Source organism: Cyanistes caeruleus, chromosome 16 (genome assembly GCF_971803275.1).
Source record: "Cyanistes caeruleus chromosome 16, bCyaCae1.hap1.1, whole genome shotgun sequence".
Classification (NCBI taxonomy): domain Eukaryota; kingdom Metazoa; phylum Chordata; class Aves; order Passeriformes; family Paridae; genus Cyanistes; species Cyanistes caeruleus.
In genome coordinates this window covers 17,158,186-17,180,874 of record NC_141716.1, presented here as the reverse complement: position 1 = coordinate 17,180,874, position 22,689 = coordinate 17,158,186, and the positions used below count along the sequence as shown (strand labels likewise).

The window sequence follows — 22,689 nt, the reverse complement described above, 5'->3', positions numbered from 1 at the left end:
TTGTTCTATTGTATACATTGATTTTACCCAAGCATGGATTTCTCATTATCCCCTTCAAACCCCTAACATAGTTTCTCATGATTCATTAAACAATAATTATATCTAATCACATCTAACAATTGTATCATTTATTATGTACTAACTACACAGGTGCAGTTTCACATGATCTTAGCAAGCACAAAGTCTAACATTTCCCAGGGCCTACTTTTCCCAGGGCTTACCAAGCCTAGCTTTCTTTGTAACTCTCCAAATTTTCTATGATTTTAAAATATTTTACGATCACTGGAGGAGAAAAACCTACTTTGGGGAGCTCATGCAGTCTGTTCTGCAGGGGTACCCCTTTCAAAGTTGTAAGGGATCAAAAAGCAAAGGAAATGGTGGTCTGCAGTCATGTTCTGCAGGGGTACCCCTTTCAAAGTTGTAAGGGATCAAAAAGCAAAGGAAATGGTGGTTCACATGTGTTTTCAATGTTTATTCAACATAAGAACATTTTAAATTTATTCAATTTTGTTGTCTTCTGTCACCATTTTTCCCTTCTTACTCTTCTTAGATGGAATTTTAAAAAATATTCCCCTAGTTAAAGACTGGAAGTGTCAAGATGAAAAACAAGGGATGGGACCACCATGCTATTTAAGATGCTTTATTGCTTAAGTTAGCCAGGTATCAGTCTTGAGAGCATGAGATTTGGAGAGAAGCAACAAGTCAGCCATAGCTTAAAGGTAGTCACAGGTTTCTTCGTCACATCACAATATATAACATTTTGGTCCGATACACAGTTAACACGAAACTTGTTTCTACTTAATAATCTATCACCTTTGCCTAATTGTGCCTGTCTTTCAGGCAATAAACTGGTAGGTCACATACCTACACACACACCTCTATTATAGCTTCTAGATCCTTAGCTTACCCTAAAAGTCACATTATTACAGCTCAAACTTCTCACTATTTTACCTAATATAATTTCTTACTTACTCAAGGCACATTATTACAATTATAGAAACACAAGTTTAGCATTTTTCTACTTAATGATTGTGTACCTTTATCATTACATTAACCCAAGCTCTTTCTAAGGCTGCAGATTGAACCCTTCAGCATCGGTAGAAGTTTCTGTTTTTCCATTTCCCACATGGAAGAATAAAAGACTTAGCAAAAGACTGCACAGGGTGAGAGGGACATCTTTCCTAAGAACAACTACAAACCTCCCTCAGAAGCCATCAGTGGGTGGAAATACCAGCTCTGTCATGTGGACAGCTACATTTGACCAGCTGCTGTCCACCACTGGCTTCACAGTCCTGCAGGGCCACACACAGCAGCTCACAGGTTCCATGACCATCTCCAGCCCCAACATCTCCCCTTTGTCCCTCCCAACCAGCATGGGTAGAACGGTGTCCACCCTATATCCAGCTAAATGTGACATCACGGCTGACATGGAAGAATGGCACCCACAGTACCTAGCTGGTAGGACCAGCACAAATAGTACCAAAACCCTCTGAATTGCAGGGTCTGTGAGCTCAGGTGGTGGGGTGGAGCAGCAAGCTAAAGACCCAGGACAGCTGCTGGCAATGCCCTTTGGCCCATTCCTGGCCAAACAGCCTGGCTCCAGTTTCTTGGAAATGTATCACTTGTAGAATAAAATCCTGCCTTCATGTGCCTATCTCTTGATGCAGCTGAATTCAACATCAGCATCATGGACCCTAGTCCTGTGAAAGGCTCTGGACCAGCAAGTTTTTTTCCCAGGAGTGGTGCCAGTTCCCTTCACTGTCTGCTCTGAAGCCAAACATGGAAACCTGTGCACATGCCAGCAAGAGCCAATGCTGTGTGGGCACTGGGGCGTCCTACAAGCATATGGACAAGCAGTGTAGGGGAGGTGCAGTGGCAGCATCTGGTACCACTGCCTGTGCTCACCTGGCAGGTGTGCAAGGCAGAGAGCAGGGCTGTGAAGTCAGTGGAAGGGTATCCACTGACTGGTGGATCTATCCAATGAACTGGTGTCCAATTGTCATGGATGTACTTGAGGAAAGCTGGGCTCAGGATCGACACCTGAGTGGAGAGTAGAGTGATCAAGTACTCTCCATGCTGGAACAGGACAGCCAGCCCAACACAGTGCAGCCATTGGTTCTCAGCTCTGAGGAGCTGGAGTCCACAGAGCAATTACCTTGATCCTGTCAGCTTTGATGAACTGTTTAACTCTCACATATGTGCCGCAAAAGCGGAGGTGAGCAGTGATTATGTAGTACACCTGTTGCTGAGGGGGCCCATTTCTTTGCATAGGGTATCTGTTGTCTGCCAGCACCCAGCCCAGTGGCATCCCCACCCCTTGGCCTGGCCCAGCAGCATCCCCTGGCCTAGTTGTAGGAAGGGACACACCAAGTCCTTATGGCCCCACTGTGGGGACAGCTGCCATCCCACTCATAGGGGTATGGTACTGCAGTTGCCTGAGCCCTGTGGGGACAGATCAATGCTCAGCTACCTCAAAATGCAGGGCAGAAGGATGCCCAGTACTCTTTGTGCCATCACTACTAGTGCCAGCTCTCCAGTGAAGCACCAGAACCCCCAGACTGCACTGTTCCATCCACAGTGTTTCCAGCACAAGAGACACTATCCCACAAAACTGACACGCCTTGTGAGTTCTCTGGTGGAGAAAGCACAAGTCACCCACTGTATGTCCAGAAGTTTGAAGGTGTCCTGGTTTAGGACAAATTTGGGAGAAAACCTCCAAAGGAGCTCTCCCCGGGAAGCAAACCCACGTGGCCCCTTTCTCCCACCCCCCAACCAGTTTGGGAAGAGACTGCTCTGAGAGAAGTGGAAAAAATCTGTTTATTTCACAAGCACAGCACTACCCAGCACAAGAATGAACAATATCAAATTACAAAACCCCTCGCTGCTCTGAAGAGATGACAAAATTCAGAGGGTCTCTTTCCTGTGGGTGTTCACTCTGTTATCAGTCCCGCTGGTGCTGGAAAATGCTGCTGCCAGGCTGGGCTCCCGGTAGTCCACGGGTGCAAGCTCCCGGTGCTCCCCCGAGTCCCCAGTCCAGAGCAGGTTAGATCCGTTTCAAAGAAAAGGGAAAGAAAACAGTCCAGAAAGACCTCTCTGCTCCAGCTAGTTGGAAAGCCAAGGCGATCTGTCTCTTGCTGTCTGTCTGTGCTGTAGTCAAAACCCCGTCCAGGATGCAAGGGGAGCAAGTACAGTCTCTGATTACAGACTCAGTGCTTCTTTTCCAGTCACTTTTAGATGAAATTTTAAGAATTCAAAACCTATATCAGGGATAGGTGGATGAATGGGGATACAATTTAACATCATAATCAACCCAGGACAGAAGGGTACAAGGACACGGTTAGATCATTGCACTCTCTTGGCACATGAATGTCACTGTAGAGATGGACAATACACTTCTCCATGCACAATAGCCCAATCTTTATTGTTCACAGCTCATATTTATATGGTTTTCTAAAGGCATCTAAAGGTGTTTCATTCAAATTGATTAGTAACTTATTGCAACTCAGTTCAGTGGCTAGTAGTTGCTAGTGTATGTGTCTGCCAAAAACTTTCCTCTCTAACGATGTTTACATTCTTGTTTCATGGGTACATGAACATTTATCTATCATGGTTAGAGCCTCTGTTTTCACAGGTGCAATTCCTTTCTCACCGGAACTTGCTAGACTAGCTGTTAGCTGCACCCAGCTGATGCATCAGGCCTAATCTATGATTTTACAAGTGTAAGAAGGCTCTTATTTTATAAGGTTTTACCTATATGCAACACATGAAGTGATGTGTTGTACTCATGCCAACATCCAGCTCAAAGCCAGGCATCTCTGCTCTGTTTGTCCTAAAGGAGAGCAGGATGGTGTGTCCCAAAACAAAGGTGCATGGCCTGCTGGTCCCAGGATCTTGGTCCCAACAGGCAGGGACAGGTCTCCAGCCAGCAGCAAAGAGTGGACATGGATGACACAAGGTCTGTGTGACTCAGGATGGAGGGCTCCAGAGAGCAGGGTCAGCTAGCTACCTCCATCATAGGATTTGTACTGGCAGATTTCAACAGCATTCCCATGAGCTGGGGCATGCCAGGGTTATGGGAAGACAGGGAGAGACCAAGTCAGTTTAGGTCACCTCAGCATGCAGTCATGAGCATCAATTAGAAGCCCATGGCTGGACCCTTTCAGCCACCCACCTTGGGAGGTCCCCACCACTGCACAAGTCCTGCAGCGAGATGGGTCCCACACATCAGCTGTCAGGGCCCGGAGGACACTGAAGAGCTGCTGAATTATGGCCTGAAGCTAGACTCCACTTGGGGGACCCTGCAGGGTCTAGAGGAGCAAGCACAGTGACAATGCAGCATTAGCACCTCCACCAGTAATCCAAAGGGACACAGAGTCCCATTTCTCCTAACAGAGACCTGGGAAAAGACAGAAAAAACAGATGGGATATTAGAGAAAGGGTGCAAAACAGTCCAGGGGACAGGGTACAAGGTGGAGGAAAGGCTGACCTGGGATCTCTGCATCCTTTTATCCCCAGAATATCTGTTCTTGGCCCCGTCCCACTGCAAACAGATTCAGGGAGCCTGGGAAGACCCACAAGCTCCTGCCCATTGCTTCACTTAGCAGCCACCACTGAAAAACATCTGAGGAGCTTGTGGTCTGCACCCATCAGCAGAGGCCCTATGGCTGCCTTGTAGCAGGCGTTGAACCATGCAGGGCTGTTGGTACAGGTGATGCAGTGGGCAGTAGAGGTGTGGAGGAGGAAGGGAACCCAACAGACGGGACCATTGCCATCTGTGAGGGCTTGAAAACATTGCCACATGACCAGCAGCAGGCAGAGGGCCAGCACCTGTTTTACTACCTTTGTGTACCTCTGGAACAGCATCCCATGTGTCACCTGCAGTGATATGTTACGAAGACCAGTGGCAGTGACACCACAGGATGCCTTCTCACCCACCCTCTCTGCCCAGCCTCCCAGGACACCCCTTGGATGCTCATTTACCCTGAGGGAACTGGAATAGCCCAATATCAATTTCCTTTTCTAACTAATCAGTGACATTATTGCTATGTTCTGCTGTTGCCACTTGTTGAGGGTTAGATGTCCTTTTTTGTTGTTGTTGTTGTTCTGGCCTGCCCGTGGAATTTTTACCCATTAGCTGCGGAGACATCTTCACTGTGGGTATTTAGTGAGCACTCAACAAAACACAAAGAGTGGCCGGGCCCAGGGGGGGAAGGGGGCAGGAAAGGAGGGTGGGGACAGTTTTTGGCTGGCTTTCTTCGGCTTCGGGGAAAGACATTCGTTTGCTGGGTCACGGAGCTGCTGGGGTGGGGAGAAGGGAATTTTTTGCCATCACCCAGACGGAGCTGCTGCTCCTTCTTCTCCCCTCTTTGTTGGTGGCCTCGCACCCCCTGTCCTGCCGGGACGCACGGCAGTGCCAGCCACCGCTGCGGAGCTGCTGATACACCTCATCCACCAGCCCAGGATCTCAGCTCATTTACTCCGATGGTTATTAGTAATGTTAATTACTTACCAGGTTCTGAAGTGTTTTAAAGGTTCTTATGAGGCATTCCTGTACCCTTTCCCTTACTTCCTTGCTACTATGTAACTAAGCTGCTCCCATGGGGGCTGAGTCAGACTAACAAAAGCAACCCATTAGGAACGGTATGCCACAGAAGGAAGCAACTCCCATGGACTAGAACAAAGCAACTCTCATGGAGGCTGTGCCACACTGGAACAAAGAAACTCCCAGGAAGCTGTGCAACCGAGTAATATGCAAACTAAGGCATGCAAGGCACCAAAACAACGAGCTAACAGAGGAATAAAAGGACAAGGAAATATTCTAGCAAGCTATGATGAAAGATCATCTCCCTGCATCACCTAAGCCTGCTTAGAAACCATCTTCCTGCATCACCATGACCTCAAGAGGACTGGAAAGGACTGACCCCCCTAGACAACGAGCCAGAACTGCAGGCCCCCTGGCTACTCTCATGAGGATAGAAGCCCCAGCTCTGCAGTGTGTGCTGCAAAGCTGAATTGTGCCTCCTCCTTGGAGCTGACAGTGTGGGAATGGTCGTGGTGCAAGCAACCCCTTGGGCCCCCCACCCCAAGAACTGAATCCTAATAAAGGCATAAGACAGGAGTCTTTTCTCCTGGCCAATTTCTTTCACCCACTGCCCTCTGTCTTCTTGCAGTATCCATGGCAGCATGTTGTGTCATGTTGGTGGTCACCACTCGTCGCTGATGTTGGAGACAGGTATGCAACAGAACACACTGAGATTCATGTGACAGCAGCCAACTTTAGTGAGTGCTATTCTCCTTATATAGTTTGAAGATCTGCACAGTGAGTCCTGACTGGCTGAACCAGTTGCCATCTGGCCAACCAGTCATTAACTGCCCGTGTCCCTAACAGCTTTACCTGCTCCGCAACGCTCCATACTGGTCGAGTATATAATTAAGGTAGTTATATTATTAAGGTAGTTACAGAATTAGTTATAGTTCAGTTATAAATTTGGGATTATTATAACAGTGAGGCCTTCAGGCCAGCTGTTACTCATCACACTGTATTGCACAAAGAAACAGGTTGTCCCCCAGCTCCAAAAAGCAGCTAAAAACCACAAGCATCAGAGAGAAAGACAGCTTTTATTCATGAGGAAAACAAAGCTCACTTCTGCAGGTCTTTGTGTCTTTAGGCTGTCAATGCACCTGCAGGATTTCATTAAGTTTTCTGATGCTCTTTTGATTCCTGCCGCAATCACTCCTGTTTTTGAGTCCTCTGCTGGAGAGCATTTATCCGTTGATGATCTTTTCACTGATGTATCCAGGCATGGTGTAAACCAAAAGAACCAGAAAGATGGTCACAACAGTGACAACAAACAACATAATTATGTATTTCTTGTACCGTTTCCAGATAAAAAAAACAAAGGTCTTCATAGGATTCACAAACCAGTTGAAAGTTGTTTTGAGCCAACTAGAACAGGAAAAGAACAGATAAGCACAGGCTCAATCCACAGAGTATCACATTGGCCCTTCTGTTTTGGTGCTTTGCTACCCTCATGAACCACCAGCTTTTCACTGCTTCTAAGCAGGATCAGCCCAGGGGTTACAGTAAATGCACTGCCGGTGGAAACACTAGAGACAACAGATAGGGACTCTTGGAATAGTGCCCCAATGTCCCCAGAGCTGTCCTTCACCCTTGTACACAAGGGATCCCTTCACACAGACAGACCTGACAATTGTACAATCAATGTTATGGCACAGCTGCCTTGAGTTTCATCCGGAGATCAACCCAGGTGCTGCAGTCTCAAGTCCTGTGGGCCCACTTGAGCTCTGGGAAACCCTGGCAGTCTTGGTCCTGCAGAGCCCACTGCCCAGGGCCTTAGCAATTGCTCTTGGCTTCCTGGCAGGCCAATACTCCCATTTTCCACACAAACAGGTGCTAAGAACACAGCACTGTCTGTCCATCCTAGAGGTGATAATACAGATACTCACCTGGGCTTTTCCAGGGGTTCAGGCCCTTTTCGGCCTAAGCCAACAGGACTTTAGTCAGCCTCTTCCACAGTCAGAAGTTGGAACTCCGCTTCCACCTTACCCTGGAGGGACAATATGTACAAGCCACTGTTGAAAGTGTTGCTTCACAGACCAGCCCACTGACCACACATCCTGCAACAATTTGGTATTTTTCTCCCAGTTCCACTTACAGATGTCTCAGAGCTTTTTCTCCATTGGCTACAGAGCCTTATTTCACAGCCAGTGGAAACAGTGGCCTGGTAAGAAACTATTTTGCAGACAAAGAACTGTATCTTAATGAACTCCCCGACTACCCTATTTGTCTGTACCCTCCCACAGTGGTACTGAGCAAAATTCACCCTTGGGGACACACAGTGGTCCAGTAGCAGGGGTATCAGGAGCGAGTCTGTCCCTGGTCAGTTGGCACCAGCCTGCCTTGGGCAGAAACCCCAGGACAGGCTTCTGCTGCTGTCCTGACTGGCTGATGGGGAGCCATATTCCTCTTGCTTTGAGGTAGGAGTGAGCAAGGAGAACATCGTCTGGTGTACTTCAGGGGGACACTAAATTCCTAAGCAACAATAGCTCCCCTCATGGTGCACTGCTCTATGGGAAGCTCAGAGGAATACATGAAGTCAGACAACCCTCCATGCCGCAGCAGCTAGTTCTTCAGGGTATACGAAGTGCTGGATCAGCAGTAGATGGAAGGATCCTGCAAAAGCTGGGTCACTGCTGCCTTTGCAGGTTGTGTGCATGTAGGACTGGCTGCCATATCAAGGCAGAGGCAAACACTGGCTGTGCTCACCAGTGCCAGCTTTACTGTCAGGAGGTATTTGTTCCCACTGGGGTCTGTGAATTCCATGTCCTCTGGTTTGACTGAGTTGCTCCACTTATTTTTCTTTTTCTTCCAGTACTCCCTTTCCTCTCTCTTGTCATCTTCTTGATGTCTGAGTTTGATGAAGGGCCACCAGCCCCTCATGCACTTATTTCGGAAGATGGAGAATCGAGGCATTGCATTCTCCTTGGCCATTTTGATGGTGCAATGCCGAGAGCTCTTGGCTGCCCACACCATGTCATGCAGCTTCAGCTCGATGGAGCCTGCAGGCACAGGGAAGATGAAACCACATGATAAAATGCTGAGGTCAGCCCCACACGATATTTGGCTGCCTCTGCCACACTCCCAACTCCCATGAATAGGTCTCAGCTGCTGTAATGATCTAGCAGAATCCTGCACATTTACAGATGGAGAACCTGAAATTTTGCATAAGAAAGGACTAGCTCAGGAGTTAGAGACTAAGAGGTAGAAGCCCCAGGTCTCCTTTTCGATAAGAGCTGTTTGGTGAGATCATATGGTGAGTTATTTTCAGCCCTTTATCACGTCCCACCCTGCTCTCCTCACATGCTGAAGTTCATCTTCCTCTCTAATTCCTGGAAATGTCAATTAAAATTATAAAATGATAATGTTTTTAAATTATAAATTCTTTAAAGATTTCAAGTTTGTCTTACATCTGCAAAAGCCTCCGTTCATCTCCCTGTTTGGTCTGTTTGGCTTTGTGCCTCGGTTCTGCTCGGAAAGAACTCCTGTCCCACTTTGGTAGTGAGCCCTTGCAACAGAACAATTTTACCACATCCTGGTCTGTATTGGAAAAAGCTGACAGGGGATGTGAGCATTTTCTGCTCAGTTCCAAGTGAGACTGCATCTGGATACAGTGCCCCGTTTTGGACTCTCCAATACAAAAAGGTGTCAAAAGAGTTTAGTGGCCGAGATATTCAAGTCTGTAGTAGGTGCCACAGCAAGAGGGGTGAGAAACATGTGTTCAGCCCACAGAAAAGAGGCCAAGAGGGAGATCTTACGGCATCCCTCACAACCTAAAGCAAGCTACAGAGTAGATGGAGCTTGACTCTTCTCAGAAATGGATAATGACAGCACATAAATCAACCAACAAAAAATTCTGCAAGTAAAAATACCTGAGAACTGTGAAAAAAGTGCATCCAGGAAAAGGGTCCCAGAAGGGTGCTAGGAATCCATCCCTGGAAATAATCAAAACCCACCCAGAAAATGTCCTGATCAACCTGACCTACAGTTCATCTAGCCCTGCTTGGGGCTGGAGATTGCAATTAACCCTCCAAAAGCCCCTTTTTATCTAGAAGTTCCTGAGATACATGCCAGAAATCATTGGAATTTTTAATGCTTTCTTCAGTGCCTCAGTTCTTCATGGCTGAACCACTGGAAGCGCCTCATGCTGTAAACCACTTAAATACACTATGAAAAGTTGAAGTTTAAACATGCCCAGGAGATAGCAGGGGAAAGGGGCTGCTTTTTAATAGGGAGGTTAATATTTGAAGAAGGGAGGAACAACTAAATAGAGCGCTATAATCTTGGGGATGATAGCAGAAATGGGAGAGAATAGGCAGTACTTGTGTTGATAATGTGCTAGCATAATGAGTGGGGAATCACTACTAGCTCTGTTTTGGCACCAGGCCTTGCTGCATTCTCAGCTTAGCAGGTCTGATTAACAGGAAGTACCAGAGCATCCAGGGAGCTCTGAGCCCCCAGCAATGGGATGCTGCAATGCAAGTGCCAATAGTCTCACAAAGGTTGTCAATAGTCTCACACAGGTTGTCCCTGTGTCCACAATGTAAGGTCCTGGGAAAAATGCTTTTAGGCCCAGACTTTGAGATCTGAATATCTAAGGAAGAGCATAGAAAACAAGCAAGTTTATTGGAAAGGTTATGAGGGAAGTAGAACGCGGAAGTCTTATGGTGTGACAGGCCCTGAAAAAATACACCAAGGCCCTGGAACAAGCATGCAAGCACAGGTCTGTGTAGAGGAGGTGCCTATCTTCACACTCTGTCTATAGGTCAGGTGTGAAAAACCAGCCCAGGTGACTGCTGAGCTGAAGAGTTTGATCTGATTGTTCTATTGTCCCCTCTCAGAGAGTTGAACCCCAGGTAAATGCTGTAATGCTCCAGCAAGGCAAGTCACCCCATTTCCAGCAGGTAACACCATACCTAGAAAGTCATTAGCTGAAATCCTGTCATAATCCCAGACCTGGAGGACCAGAACAGCTGGTTCCCGAAACTCTGATTCTTCCATGGAGAAGACAAAGTCCTTTTTCTTGTAGGTGATCTCCTTCTCAGTCGGGAGATAATTTAAGCGGAAGATGAACCTCCAGTTGAAATTGCCTTCCCCAGTCAAGGAGTTAAAGTGAACATCTGTCTCCTGCTTGTCATGGTCAAGACCTTTTATCCAGCTGCAGAAGAAACTCAGTTACCCTCTACCCTTGTCAGTCAGCTTCAAAGGCAGAGCAGAAGGATGGAAGCACTGAACTCCGTGGGGTAGCAGGAAAGGGTCAAACGAGTGCGACGCCTGGACAATCTCTGGGGCTACAGCAGCCCAAGCAGAGGACTGGAGTGGGCACATCACACTGAGACAATGAGGAGCAAAGGTTTAGAGGAGGCAATTGAGTGTGTGGGCCAGGACAGGGAGCAGGGCAGCCAGGCTCTGGTCTCCCACTCATTCCCACCAGACCTTTTCACGTAGATGTCGCTTGAAAACTCTCCTGTTACTGGGTTAACATCGTCAAGGATCATACCATCCGTGTTCCAGATAATCACACGGAGCTCATAGCTGTGGGAAGGACACAGAGGTGAGACATATGCCTTTGTTCCTGGTGCCTGGGAGTGCAGATCAAGCCCTAAGTACAATGCCAGAACAGCAGGACTTGAACATTCCCAGAAGTGTGGTTCCACCTGCCCCTCCCTGCAAGCACAGCCCAGCAGTCAGGACATAAAACCCTTTCTGGACACTACAGCCTTAGAAAAACACCGACAGTCAGTACAGGTAGCTTTTGCAAACCAAATCCCTGGTGCATGGGAAACCCACCCAGCTCTACTAAGCCATAGGAGCACAGAAAAGCTTAGGCAGGAAGGGATCTCCGCAGTCTCTGCTCCAAGCTCTTGCTCTAGCTTTATAGTAGGTCAATTGCTCATGGCCTCGTCTGCATTAGTTTTTAATATCACCAAGTATAGATATACAAAACACTCACTCGTGGTGAGAGACTTCTCCAGGGTCAAGCTGTTCAGATACAAGCAATTTATTATATGGGTACAGGGAGGCAGAGACATCTATCTGCCACCAGCTGCAGCATACACATTGTCAAGGAGGGAGAGAGAGAGGAGCAGAGAGAGAGACAGTTTAAGAGCCAGGGGAAAGAGCTTAAAGAGCGAAGTGTGGAGGCTGGGGAACTGGCCAGTTCAGAGCTCCTGGCTCTCCCTTGGTGAGCTTCTCCCTAGGCGAGACACTTTATGTCATGCAGAGAAAAAGTGTCACTCCCAGAGGCCTTTGAGTAGAACATGTTAATTTGTTGCACCCTATTGGTTTCCCTCCCTATCAATCCACCCTGATACATGTATCAAAGTTTCCCCCGCCCCTCTCCTTCCCTATAAATATCCTGGGTTTTCCCCAGTTCAAGCAGCTGTTGTCACTGCCTCCCTTCACTGAGGGCCCAGCTATAATAAAAGCTATTTCTTGGTGGAATGCCATACAGTGCTCTAATCTCGCTCTCTGCATTGCCTACATGCTTTCAGGACAGCTTCTTCAGGGTAGTCACGGCACCCCTGCTATCAATACCGCCGTAGCATGAAGAGAGAAAAAGAGTAAAAGAGGGAGAGTGGGGAGAACAAGAGTAAGAGAGCTTAAGAGAGAGGGGGCAACAAGAGAGACAAGCTTAAAGAGAGAGAAGCTCTTGCTACATTATATCTTTTTCTATTGTGAATATTCTAATTTCCAGTAACCAATTACTACAAGACATGCCTACTAAAGAATTTATACATAGCCTATAAGAACTACTACATTACCATACAGTGTTACATTTTAAACTCTAAAAGCTTTACAAATTCTTCTCTTGTTGCTTGACCTTTGGATTCTCTATCTGCAGAAGGACATAGTTTCATCAACAGGGATTCTCCTTTAAGCTGGCTAAGCTATTGTTCTTTGGTTATACAGTAAGTAGCACTCAGTATCCTATGGCTCAAAGCTAGCTCTCATTTCTATTTAAATTCTAGGCTTCATATTTTCAGAATCTTTTGCTAAACAATAATATTCATAAGGTTTCCCTGTTTCACCCTCCCCAACAACCAAGGATGGACATCCCAGTACGTCTGAGTCAATCTGTCCTTATTCCAGGGTAGCTTCACTCTCACTGGGAAAATGTATTCCCTATATTCATTCCTTATTATCCCTCATTGGAGTTTCCCTTACTGCAATTTGTGCAATCTCTTGTCCTTTCAGGTGCATGTCTGAAAATAATTTAGACCCTCCATCTCAAAAGTACCATTAGATCCTTGTAAATAGCAGATTTCCTCCTTCAGCTGCATTGCTCCAGGCTCCCAAGGACATCCCAAGAACAGAGTTTGATAACTAGCTCTGGCCTGGGTTTCTGTTACCTTTATGTCCAGCCATAGAGATATTAACCTGGCCTTCCTCAAACTTTCCTACAGCTGAAACTCCTATGGCCCACGATCAGAGAACATCCCTGTGGTCAGAGCTGGAGCAAAGAGGGCTACATGCCACACTACCACTGACCCTCAGCCTGTGCCATGAGCACATCCCACGAGCCATGGCAAGGGACATTGACCCTCCCTGCAGTCCACCAGCCCCAGGTCTACTCCCACAGGTGCTACCTGACAGGCAGTCGTGTCTTGATGTTGATGGCTGGTAGTGCAGGGACATCATTTGGGAACATGTCAATCCACATATGCAAGGAGCCCTGAGGAGAGAAGACAGCAAAGGTAATTCAAAAGACAGATCACCCTCCAGCTCTTCAAGGATCATGGGCTTGGTCTTGCAAAGAAAGTTTTCATCAGAAAGCCCCTGTTTGGTTCTCTCAATTCCCAGCACTTAAGAGTGACATGAGATTGGATTTTACACAGGGAAAAAAATTAAGGCTATGAAAGATTGCTTATTTCTGCTCCCAAGGAAAACCACTTCACCTACAATCCATTTCAAACAGAGGTAAACAATTCCCTCTGTCTTAATAAGAAGCATATGGTGATGCAATCCTTGAGCAAAACCAACAAAACTAAGAAGTGATGGGTCTGACACTGCTCTCCCCACGTGCATTTACAATGCCAAACAAAGCCAGCATGACTGCAGAACTCTGGTGCCCAAGGGAACAGGGGATTTCAGTGCAGGACATTGAAATGGTGAGTTCAGGTGACGGCATTGCACAAAACTAAGAATGGGTGTTCCTTCTTCAGCCAGGGAGAAGACAAGGGAGTGGAACGAGGTTCTTGCAAAACAGCAGTGATAAGGGACAATGCAGAGGAGGCAGGTATAGGCAAGGATACCATCACCGATAGGAGTGCATGGTGGCAGGGCTCAAAAGCAGAGCAGGTCTATTGACACCCTCATAGCATCGTCATCAGAGCAGTGCTAAATGGCCTGGGGCCGGCTGGGCCAGCCATCCACAGACATAACTCCAGTCACAACCCAGGAAAGGGACAATGAGTAAGATTCACAGGAAACCAGAGAGGGGGCTGGAAATCAGGTGTCCAGAAAGTCCTTCCCTGAAACAATGTTGAGGTTTGGCACAGAAACACATCTCACCTGCACTAGCCCAGGCTTCTCCGTGTTGTACAAAAACCGGATTTCCACGTGTTCTGGTACTAGCTTGTACCCATATCCTGGCATCTCTTCCCAGTGTTGCAGGATGTACAAAGCCTTACGTTCAACATCCACCAACAAGTTCTGATCTGCCACTCCTCTCTTGTTCCTCACAGAGACCTCTGCAGCAGGACACAGCCAGGGAGAAGTTGAAGGCTTCTGGCCAGCAAGAGTCATGTCAGGACATCAGTCACTAGCACAAGTAACAGGAGATGATGGACTGGGCAAACAAGAACCTCTCCAGAAAATCAAATGGCAAGAAGCAGGAGGGGAGTGAGTTCAATATGTTGCAGTGATGAGAGAAATGGAAGGCAGGAAGAAAACAAGCCAAGAGAAATGCAGTGGAAAGGGCAAAAAAGAATTTACTCTGGCCCTCAGAGAAAGATCCAAGGGACATTGAGTAGGACGTGACCTCTGGGGCAGTTTAAGTCCCCACATCTCTGTGGTAGTGCCAACAGATCCATGGATGAATTTTTGCCAGAGAAGTGTTACTGGAAAGCATTACTTGCTAATCTTAAGACATGCAGCTGTGCTCTATGTTAATGAACACAATTAGTAACTGATTCCTTTGGCACAGGGAAGCCAAATGGCAGCTTAAGACCAAATCATACTGCTGGGAGAAAAGCCAGAGCCAACAGGTGAGGGCATAATGACCCACCTACTCCTGGGTTTATAGCATCTGCCCCTTGGATACCAGACTGAGATCTAAACCATTTCAAGCAGTGCTCAAGCACAGAAGAGCTTCACAGGGCACCAGTTGCAGCTGTATTGGAACCAGAGCCAGCTGTCAGGGAACACCAGGAAAGCCCCTTGTTTCTCCTTCCCCAGCTATCCAGTGACCTGAAAAGAGGGGGGAAAGGGGTTCTGGAGGCTCCTTGCCCTCCCTGCCCTGAATAGAATTTCTTTTTGCTTCTTTGCATAAGCCATAGAGACCACTCTACAAAAAAAAAACAGGAACAGTTGCACTGAAACAATGAAAAAGTAGAGTTGGCCATACACACAGTTGTCCTCACACTGAGCAGGTGTCCTGGGTTGATTATGATGTTAAATTGTATCCCCATTCGTCCACCTAACCCAGAAACAGGTTCTGTATTCTTAAAATTCCATCTGAGAGTAAAAGTGAGTGGAAAAGAAGCACCAAGTCTGTTATCAGAGACTGTACTTGCTCCCCCCGCATCGGGAGTTTTGACTACAGCACAGACAGACAACAAGACACAGATCGCCTTGGCTTTCCAGCTAGCCGGAGCAGAGAGGTCTTCCTGGACTGTTTTCTTTCCCTTTTTCTGAAACGAATCGAACCTGCTCTGGACTGGGGACCCGGGGGAGCACCGGGAGCTTGCACCCGTGGACTACCGGGAGCCCAGCCTGGGCAGCGGCATTTTCCAGCGCCAGAGGGACTGATAACAGAGTGAACACCCCCAGGAAAGAGACCCTCTGAAGTTCGTCATCTCTTCTGAAGGGCGAGAGGTTTTGTAATTTGATATCATTCATTTTTGTGCTGGATAGTGTTGTGCCTGTGAAATAAACAGGTTTTTTCCACTTCTCTCAGAGAAATCTCTTCCCAAACCGGTTGGGGGGTGGAGGGAAAAGGGCCACGTGGGTTTGCTTCCCGGGGGGGGGAGCCCCACTGGAGGTTTTCTCCCAAATTTGCGCTAAACCAGGACAGCAGGTAAGGCCATGGATCATCTTTCCTACAGGACACGTAACATTACCTTTCAGTACTCAGCCATCCACAAGTGAGCCACAACTGCTCTAGCCTTTGCTCGAGGCTAGATTCAATTGCACAGGTGTTGGCTGCAGCAGGGCCTGGCCTTTGCTGAGGGAAGTTGTCCATCACTGCTGGTGAAGGCGGTGAAAGGTTGGAGTGTTCATGGTCATCTGTGACCCTGGCTCAGAGTTTGTAATGCCAGTTAGAAGGAAAGAAAAAAGCAAATGAGAAGCAGAAGCTGCTCATAAGTTGGAGATCAACAATAGAGAGGAGCAGTGTGGAATCACCCAAGGCACCTGAAGTCACTGGAAGCACAGAAGATTCCTGGAAAAAGTCAGCTAAAAACAGGAAAGAAGACCGAAAAAGCACTCCCTTCCCCCTCCCCTTCCCCCAAAATACACCCAAAACAAAACACCAGCAAAAAAAAATCAAAAGGGACCAGTTCAACAAGCCCTCTGTACCTTCAGGAAAAGCTTCTGGAGGGACTTTGAATATTTTATTGTCCACTTTGACCTCCTCCCATCTGTACTCTGCAGCAGGGATTGAGTTTTTCTTGCATAAGCTATCCAAGATCTGTGTGGGTTTAAAAGCATCTCACCATGTGTTGTAGCCATTTCTGCATGGGTAAAGAAAACATCAAGAAATTCTTCATCTTAAGTTTCTTTTCTAGGCTGTGAAACAGCCTTCCTTCCCAAAGCATAGGCTATGTCACTAGAACCCTGCTCAGATTTTCACTGGAAAACCCTGGGCTTAAAAAGGTTACAAAAAATCTTTAATGAACGAAAAGGTAAACAAACTCCGTCTTGACAGAAACAATCTAAACTTACACTCCATAGAACTATTAGTTTCTGAGCAGCAGAAGCAATGCTAGCAACAGGAGCAATTCTAGATACATTTCCTAAGTGAGAAAGAGGTTTTAGCTGTGCAGGGTACTCAACCCCATTCCTACAGCTAATTTTCTAATAGCAGGGTAATAGAAGAGAAGTTTGCAGAAAACTGACCAAAGACACTGGAGGAATCCATACAGAAGGAGGCCAAAGGAGATCAGGTGTCCTGAGTGTTGCTGCTTACAAAATGCTACCAGAGAAACTGCTGTACTTTCTGAAAGACGTCAGAGTCGGGCAAGCACTTTTCTCACAGAACACCAAAATGTAAGCAATAAAGTGTCGCTCTATTTGAAACGGCAAGAAAAACGACACAGGGTCTCCTGTTCAATGCACAAGAGAGTCTGTGTTGTTCTTCTCGCCGCTCTCAATAGAGCAACAATAAAGAATTTTTTTTTGTTGTATTAAGCAAGGTGTATTAGTTTGCAGTAGGAATTAGAGCTCTCACAGGAAGCTGGTAGGTGTCTAAAGAGATAAAGTTATCCATGTAAATTGTAGTGAATCTGTGGAGCACCTTCAAATGTATATTCTGTCTTGCAGAACAGGAGAAGCTCTGTTACCCACATGTGGCAGGTGAGAAGAATGTCTATGGCCCTAATGTGTCACGTTGGTACCTACAAGTCATACTGTGAAGGCAGTCCACAGTTGGCCCTGTGCTTTCTGTAGAATCGATTCTCCAAGTCAATCTTGGTCTCCTCAATCAGATCATCAGATCCAACCAAATCATGGTCAAATATTGCCACAGTGAGTTCTGATTCCATGGGAAAGGAGACTGTCAGCTCCACAACTCTAGAGAGAACAAACAGGGAAAGTTCAATTAGCAGAGGACAGAAACAAAACACATGCTCTGCTTCAATAATCCTACACATTTAAGAACTATATTTGACAAATTAAAGGCCTCTTATAAGCTTTGGTTCTCTCAAAATTCAGTATGTGCAATTTTCAGTGTGCATGTTTATACAAAGGAATTACTTCTCCAGGAATGTATGGCTCAGATAGAGGACCTGGAGTTAGGGAAAAATCTCTCCAATGCTTGGCTTCCAATTTTAAATCGAGTCCTTGACTGTGTTCGCCTCCTAACCCAAAACACAATGGCTCCTGAATTAGCTGGAGCAAAGTGACATGCCCAGGGGCTTTGTGTTAAAGCACAAGAGTCTCCATCAGAAAGGAACAGAAGACCTTAAATACTGAGTCACATTGCAAGTCCCAGATTTGCACTGTTCTTATTAAACCTGCTAGATGAAACCTTCCTGCATACTCTCCAAACACAGGATTGAGCTGCTTTGGGATGTATCGCTCCTTTGTGTCCTTCTGCTGGTGCCCCAAGTCACCACCACATACGGGTCTGCTTTGCCACTTGGGTCTGCTGGAGACAGATCTGTAGCCTGGAATGTACAAGAGATACTGCTGTACACATCTGTGGAGAGAAATCTACACAAGGAACACTGCACAGGCTTGACACCACCCAAGCCCACTTGGTCAGGTCCCTCCAGCCAATAGTTCCCGCACAAATCCTCCCTCTACAAGTCATTGATGTCTTCAGCTGTGGACCCACCTTCTTGCTCATGATCTCAAGGCAGATGTGAGGACCTAAGAAATGTCCATCTGCCCATCCTCAAGCTATAAAGCATGGAAAATTCTCCATGGACAAGATGTAAGTGTCTTCCACTGGCAGAGGCTTCAAGCCAGCATCACATTTTTCACAAGTGCCACTGCTCACATTTAGTGAGAAGAGAATGGCAGAAGGTCCACAGGGAGGGGAGAGACCACCAAGCATTACTGCCACCTCCACCAGAGACTTACCTTAACAATGTAAACTCTTACAAGAACCTTGATGGGTCTGTTCCTTGGAATGCCCCAGGAGACCCTGGGCTCTGTAACAGCTTCCTCAGTGGGGTAAACACAAAAGGAGCCCCGCAGAAAACATTTTTCAAAGAACAGCTGGATTTACATGGGAATATCTCAGAAAGGATTGGAGCCATCAGCTTCACCTGCCAGTAGAAAATCAGAGCCATTTCCCCATGCAGACTGCAGACACCCTGTGCTCATGGGGACAATCCTTCCCAAAGGTCCAATCATGTCCACATGACCCAGGCAATCCCTGCTTGCAATTTAGGCTGCAGGCTGTCATACCACTGCCAATGTCAGATCTGAGCACCTCTAGGCACTTTGGACGGCCAAAGTCAGAGGACACCAAAGCTTTGATAGCAACAGCTACAGCTTCTGTAGTTGATATTTCAGAGTCTTCAAGAGCTCCTGTATGGGAGGATGATGCCTCTTTTAACTAAGTTTTGCTAATTTTGAAACCAGTACAGAAAACCTGGCAAATAATGGCCCATTGCTTTGGAAATGAACAAATCTTCAACACACCCTGTCTAGGGCCACTAGAGGTAGAAGTTTTCTAACATTTTGCCAAAGCAGACTGCCATGAGCTGCAGGAGTCTCCAGGATATGGCACTTTCTACATCAAAACCCAAGCAAGGGCAAGAAAGAAGAGCATGCCATGGATACCTCTTCACAGGGCTGAAGATTGTGCCTGAAGCTTCAGTCTCAGATGTATTATAGAAATCTTCCTCCTCTTCCTCTTCTTCATCAGCCTCCAGACCTTTTCCCAGCTTTCTGCCTAGAGCAGCAACCTTCTTGTACAGTTCCTTCGTTCTCAGACACTGGGCAGTCCTGCAAGCCCCGCCCCATGCCATGAGCCATACATAAGGCATGGCAAGTGGGCTGTGCACTGCCTCCACCCAGGAGGGTGAGCCAAAACATTCAAGGGCTACTTACTCCAGCTGCTCAAATCTAGGATTGTGGATGATTAACTCTGAACTGTAAAAACAACAGATGTTTTTCTGCAAAGACCAGTGTGCCATGGCTCTTCCCTGATGTGTATAAGTAGCAGTGCCCCAGCCACACTCCTGCTTATTTCTTGGCAGGAACACCAGCAATTTTCTCCTAAGCTTATCTACTGTCCACTCCATGTGTCTACTGTTTTCTCTCTAGTTTCACAAGTGACAATCTGCAGGCCTTGCTGCTGCCTGTCATCCTGTCTTCCCAGAAACCCAAAACTCCTCTGGCTTTGGGCACCATCAGCGTACAGGGTCCATGCAGTTGCTGGAGACCAAAGCCATGCACTCTGCAACTTTGCAACCACAAGTCAGGAAGGTTGCAGAAATGCTCACAAGGCTCTCCTAGGGAGTCTCAGGACTCACAGCACCTACAATGGATCATTGCAGACAAAAGCTCATTGTGATCATAAAGTATTTTTATCCAAGACACCTGCTCTCTTATTGCTGCTGTAGAGTTGAGATGCAACAGCCTGGCCAGAAGTGATGTAAATGAGACTGGATTGCATCCCATAGTCTGCCACTGACAAAGGCAGCTGCACAAACTGCCTGGATATTTGATCTTCCTAGGATTTCCATACCTGTCTTTCACAGGATAGACAAAATCCTCTTCAACCCTGCTCCCCGCTGAGCCATTTGGAGGCTGGTAGCACAAATCCAACTCAATGTAGATCTATAAGCAGAAAGTGAAATGACCTGAGAGTTTGGCAGGCACAAAACTATGGCAGAAATGTCACCAAAAGAGAAAAGGAAGCATGGAAGCAAAAAAGAAGTGGGATGCTGGTGCAAAAAAGCAGAAGGAAAGTGGTCACATCCCCACAAGAGGTATATTTATACCAGACTCCTGTTGTCTGCCTCCATCAACAAGATAAACATAACAAAATTCCCTCTGCCACAGCTTCTCAAATTCCATGTTTCATTGAATAAAAGCTGGCTCAAGTTTACAAATCTTAAAAGGCCATAAAAAGTCCCCGAGGGTTGCCTCAAGGCATTTTTGACAAGGGAACTGGGGAGACCCCTGCACAATAACATGCAGGATTTGGAGCAGTCTCTTTGGAGGAGGCACAAGACAGCTGGAAGAGCATCCCCAGGCAGGACAGCTTGGATTAAAATGTTGGAGAAGCCATCAGCACATCGAAAGCCTGGATCACAAGAGACAAGGAAGAGCAGACAGAGAAATACAGAGCAAGCTGGGTATTGACACAGCCAACACAGGTCTGAACACCCTTCGTCAGTAGGTGGCCAGCTTGCTCTCAAACCAACACAAATACAAATTATTTCCCAGCAGAGGTCAAAAACATTAGCATGGAGGAGATCATTCCTTAGTAGCCTGAAGGGGACATACACTGGGATCAGAGCTCAATCCCTGGAAAACACACATTTCTGGGAAAAGTAATGCAGCTGAAGAAAGCAGCAGTACAGTGATCGGGAAAGGCAGCAGCAAAGACTAGAGAGTGAAGAAGCCTGAGATGAAGCTGCATAAAAAGCTACGGCTCTAAAAACATTCTTTCAAACCACCAGAATAAAAAGGGGTGCAAATAACTCAAGTCCCAGAGGAGAACAGGACTTGGACTAGCAGGAAGTCTAACAACTTTCTTCTCCTTTTCTAAAGGAGCAGCCTTTTTCTTGGGGTCATGTCACATCCAAGATGAGCTGAGAGGGTCACAGGCTCTTCTTGGATAGGGCAGTCTTGCCTGCCCTATTTCTGTCCCTTGTAGCTGTTGTGCAGCCAGGGTTGCACAATCCAAAACTAACCTGGCAAAACTGAGTATGCTTGGGTTTTGGTTAGTACAGCTCATCAGCACATGTTGCTGTTAACACAAGAGAAGAGGCACCCAGGGACAAAGGACTAAGCACAGGGTAACTCTGACCTTACACAGTAGAGTCCCTACAAACCATCACCAACACCAAGGGGTGAGTCTAATCCCTGTCTCTTTGCTGGCATGAACATTTGTCCAGTGAGCTGCATGGGCTAAAAATCACCCTGGAAACACTCAATTTCTACCTGCACCTGCTCTGTGATCCAGGAGTCCAGCAACACCAGCAGCCACTCAGGCTGGTGGCCACAGAGCATGCATACCATGTGGTTTAGTCATACTGCCTGCGTGAAGAGCAAGCAGAGATGTAGCACCTTGCAGGACTCCTGCCTCTGCCTCTGCTCTTCCTGCCCTGCCAGCTGCTCTGTCACACAGGTCTGGCAGTCCAGAACCCACTGAGCTGTGGAAACAGCAGGAAACAGCTCATTGTAAGATAGTGTTCATCTACAACTGCAAAGAACTGTCTGAGCCCAATGCCACGGCAGGAGTAGAGCAGGATCCGCTGCAGAGCAGAGGAGCAATAAGGTGTCAGAGACAGTCATGCTGTCCCAGACACACATTAAGCCATCCAGTTTGTTCTAGTGTTGAACCCAAAAGCTGGCTGAGAGTCCCAAGGCACCCTAACATCTTCCACCTCACTCCACCCCTGCAACAGCCCATACACATGCACTTCATAGTGCAGGAAGCAGATGAAGTACCATTCCTACATCCATTGCCCAGACTTGAAAAGGTTTTACAAAGCCTCCGTCTTCTCATTCAGGCCCTTGGCAGGTCTCCAGGGGTCCCAACCCATCCCATGCATTTGTAGATGCTCCTAGAAACCTCTTGATGGATGTGAAGTGTCTGCATCCCTGTGCAGAGATAGCACAAATGCCACAGTGCTTCCAGCTCAAACAGCACTTTGGATTCCCCCTCAGACCCCAGTCCACCTGGGATGTACCACATGAGATTTCCCACAAGGTTTTACTGACTGTTGATAACCAGGCTGTCCACAGAGGACTTAAGCCAGTGACTCTGTTGTTCTTGTCCACAAAGGACTCCCGCAAGATTAGCCTTCCAGACGTCATCAGGTACTGAAGGCTGAGGACAAGGGTACCGAGCAGCCTCGTGAAAGGAATAAGGAATTTGTCTTTACAAACAAACTTTGCATCTGCTGATAAAGTTAGATACAGAGAGATGAAAAAAACAATGGGAAGAACCCTGCATTCCATAGAAATTCCATTGATTGACACAAAGAAAAGAAAAAAATAGGTGAGGGATATACATTAGAAGGGAGTCTTAGGTATTAGGC

At 47.0% G+C, this 22,689-nt stretch overlaps 1 protein-coding gene and 1 pseudogene across 1 annotated transcript; both read right to left on the bottom strand.

Annotated features, from left to right (window-relative positions):
* Nucleotides 1-1,618: 1,618 nt before the first annotated feature.
* Nucleotides 1,619-4,948, bottom strand: LOC111943709 (CMP-N-acetylneuraminate-beta-galactosamide-alpha-2,3-sialyltransferase 2-like; annotated as a pseudogene).
* Nucleotides 4,949-6,739: 1,791 nt separating this feature from the next.
* LOC111943708 (fer-1-like protein 4) lies at nt 6,740-21,655 on the bottom strand. Its single transcript, XM_086853426.1, is given in 14 exon segments — nt 6,740-6,946; nt 7,468-7,568; nt 8,288-8,580; nt 10,495-10,736; nt 11,015-11,113; nt 13,168-13,253; nt 14,093-14,271; nt 16,319-16,473; nt 17,360-17,530; nt 18,000-18,066; nt 18,069-18,126; nt 18,545-18,689; nt 20,163-20,254; nt 21,587-21,655. Coding segments are annotated over 13 exon segments (1,707 nt in total). The 3' UTR covers nt 6,740-6,946; nt 7,468-7,517.
* Nucleotides 21,656-22,689: the final 1,034 nt, after the last annotated feature.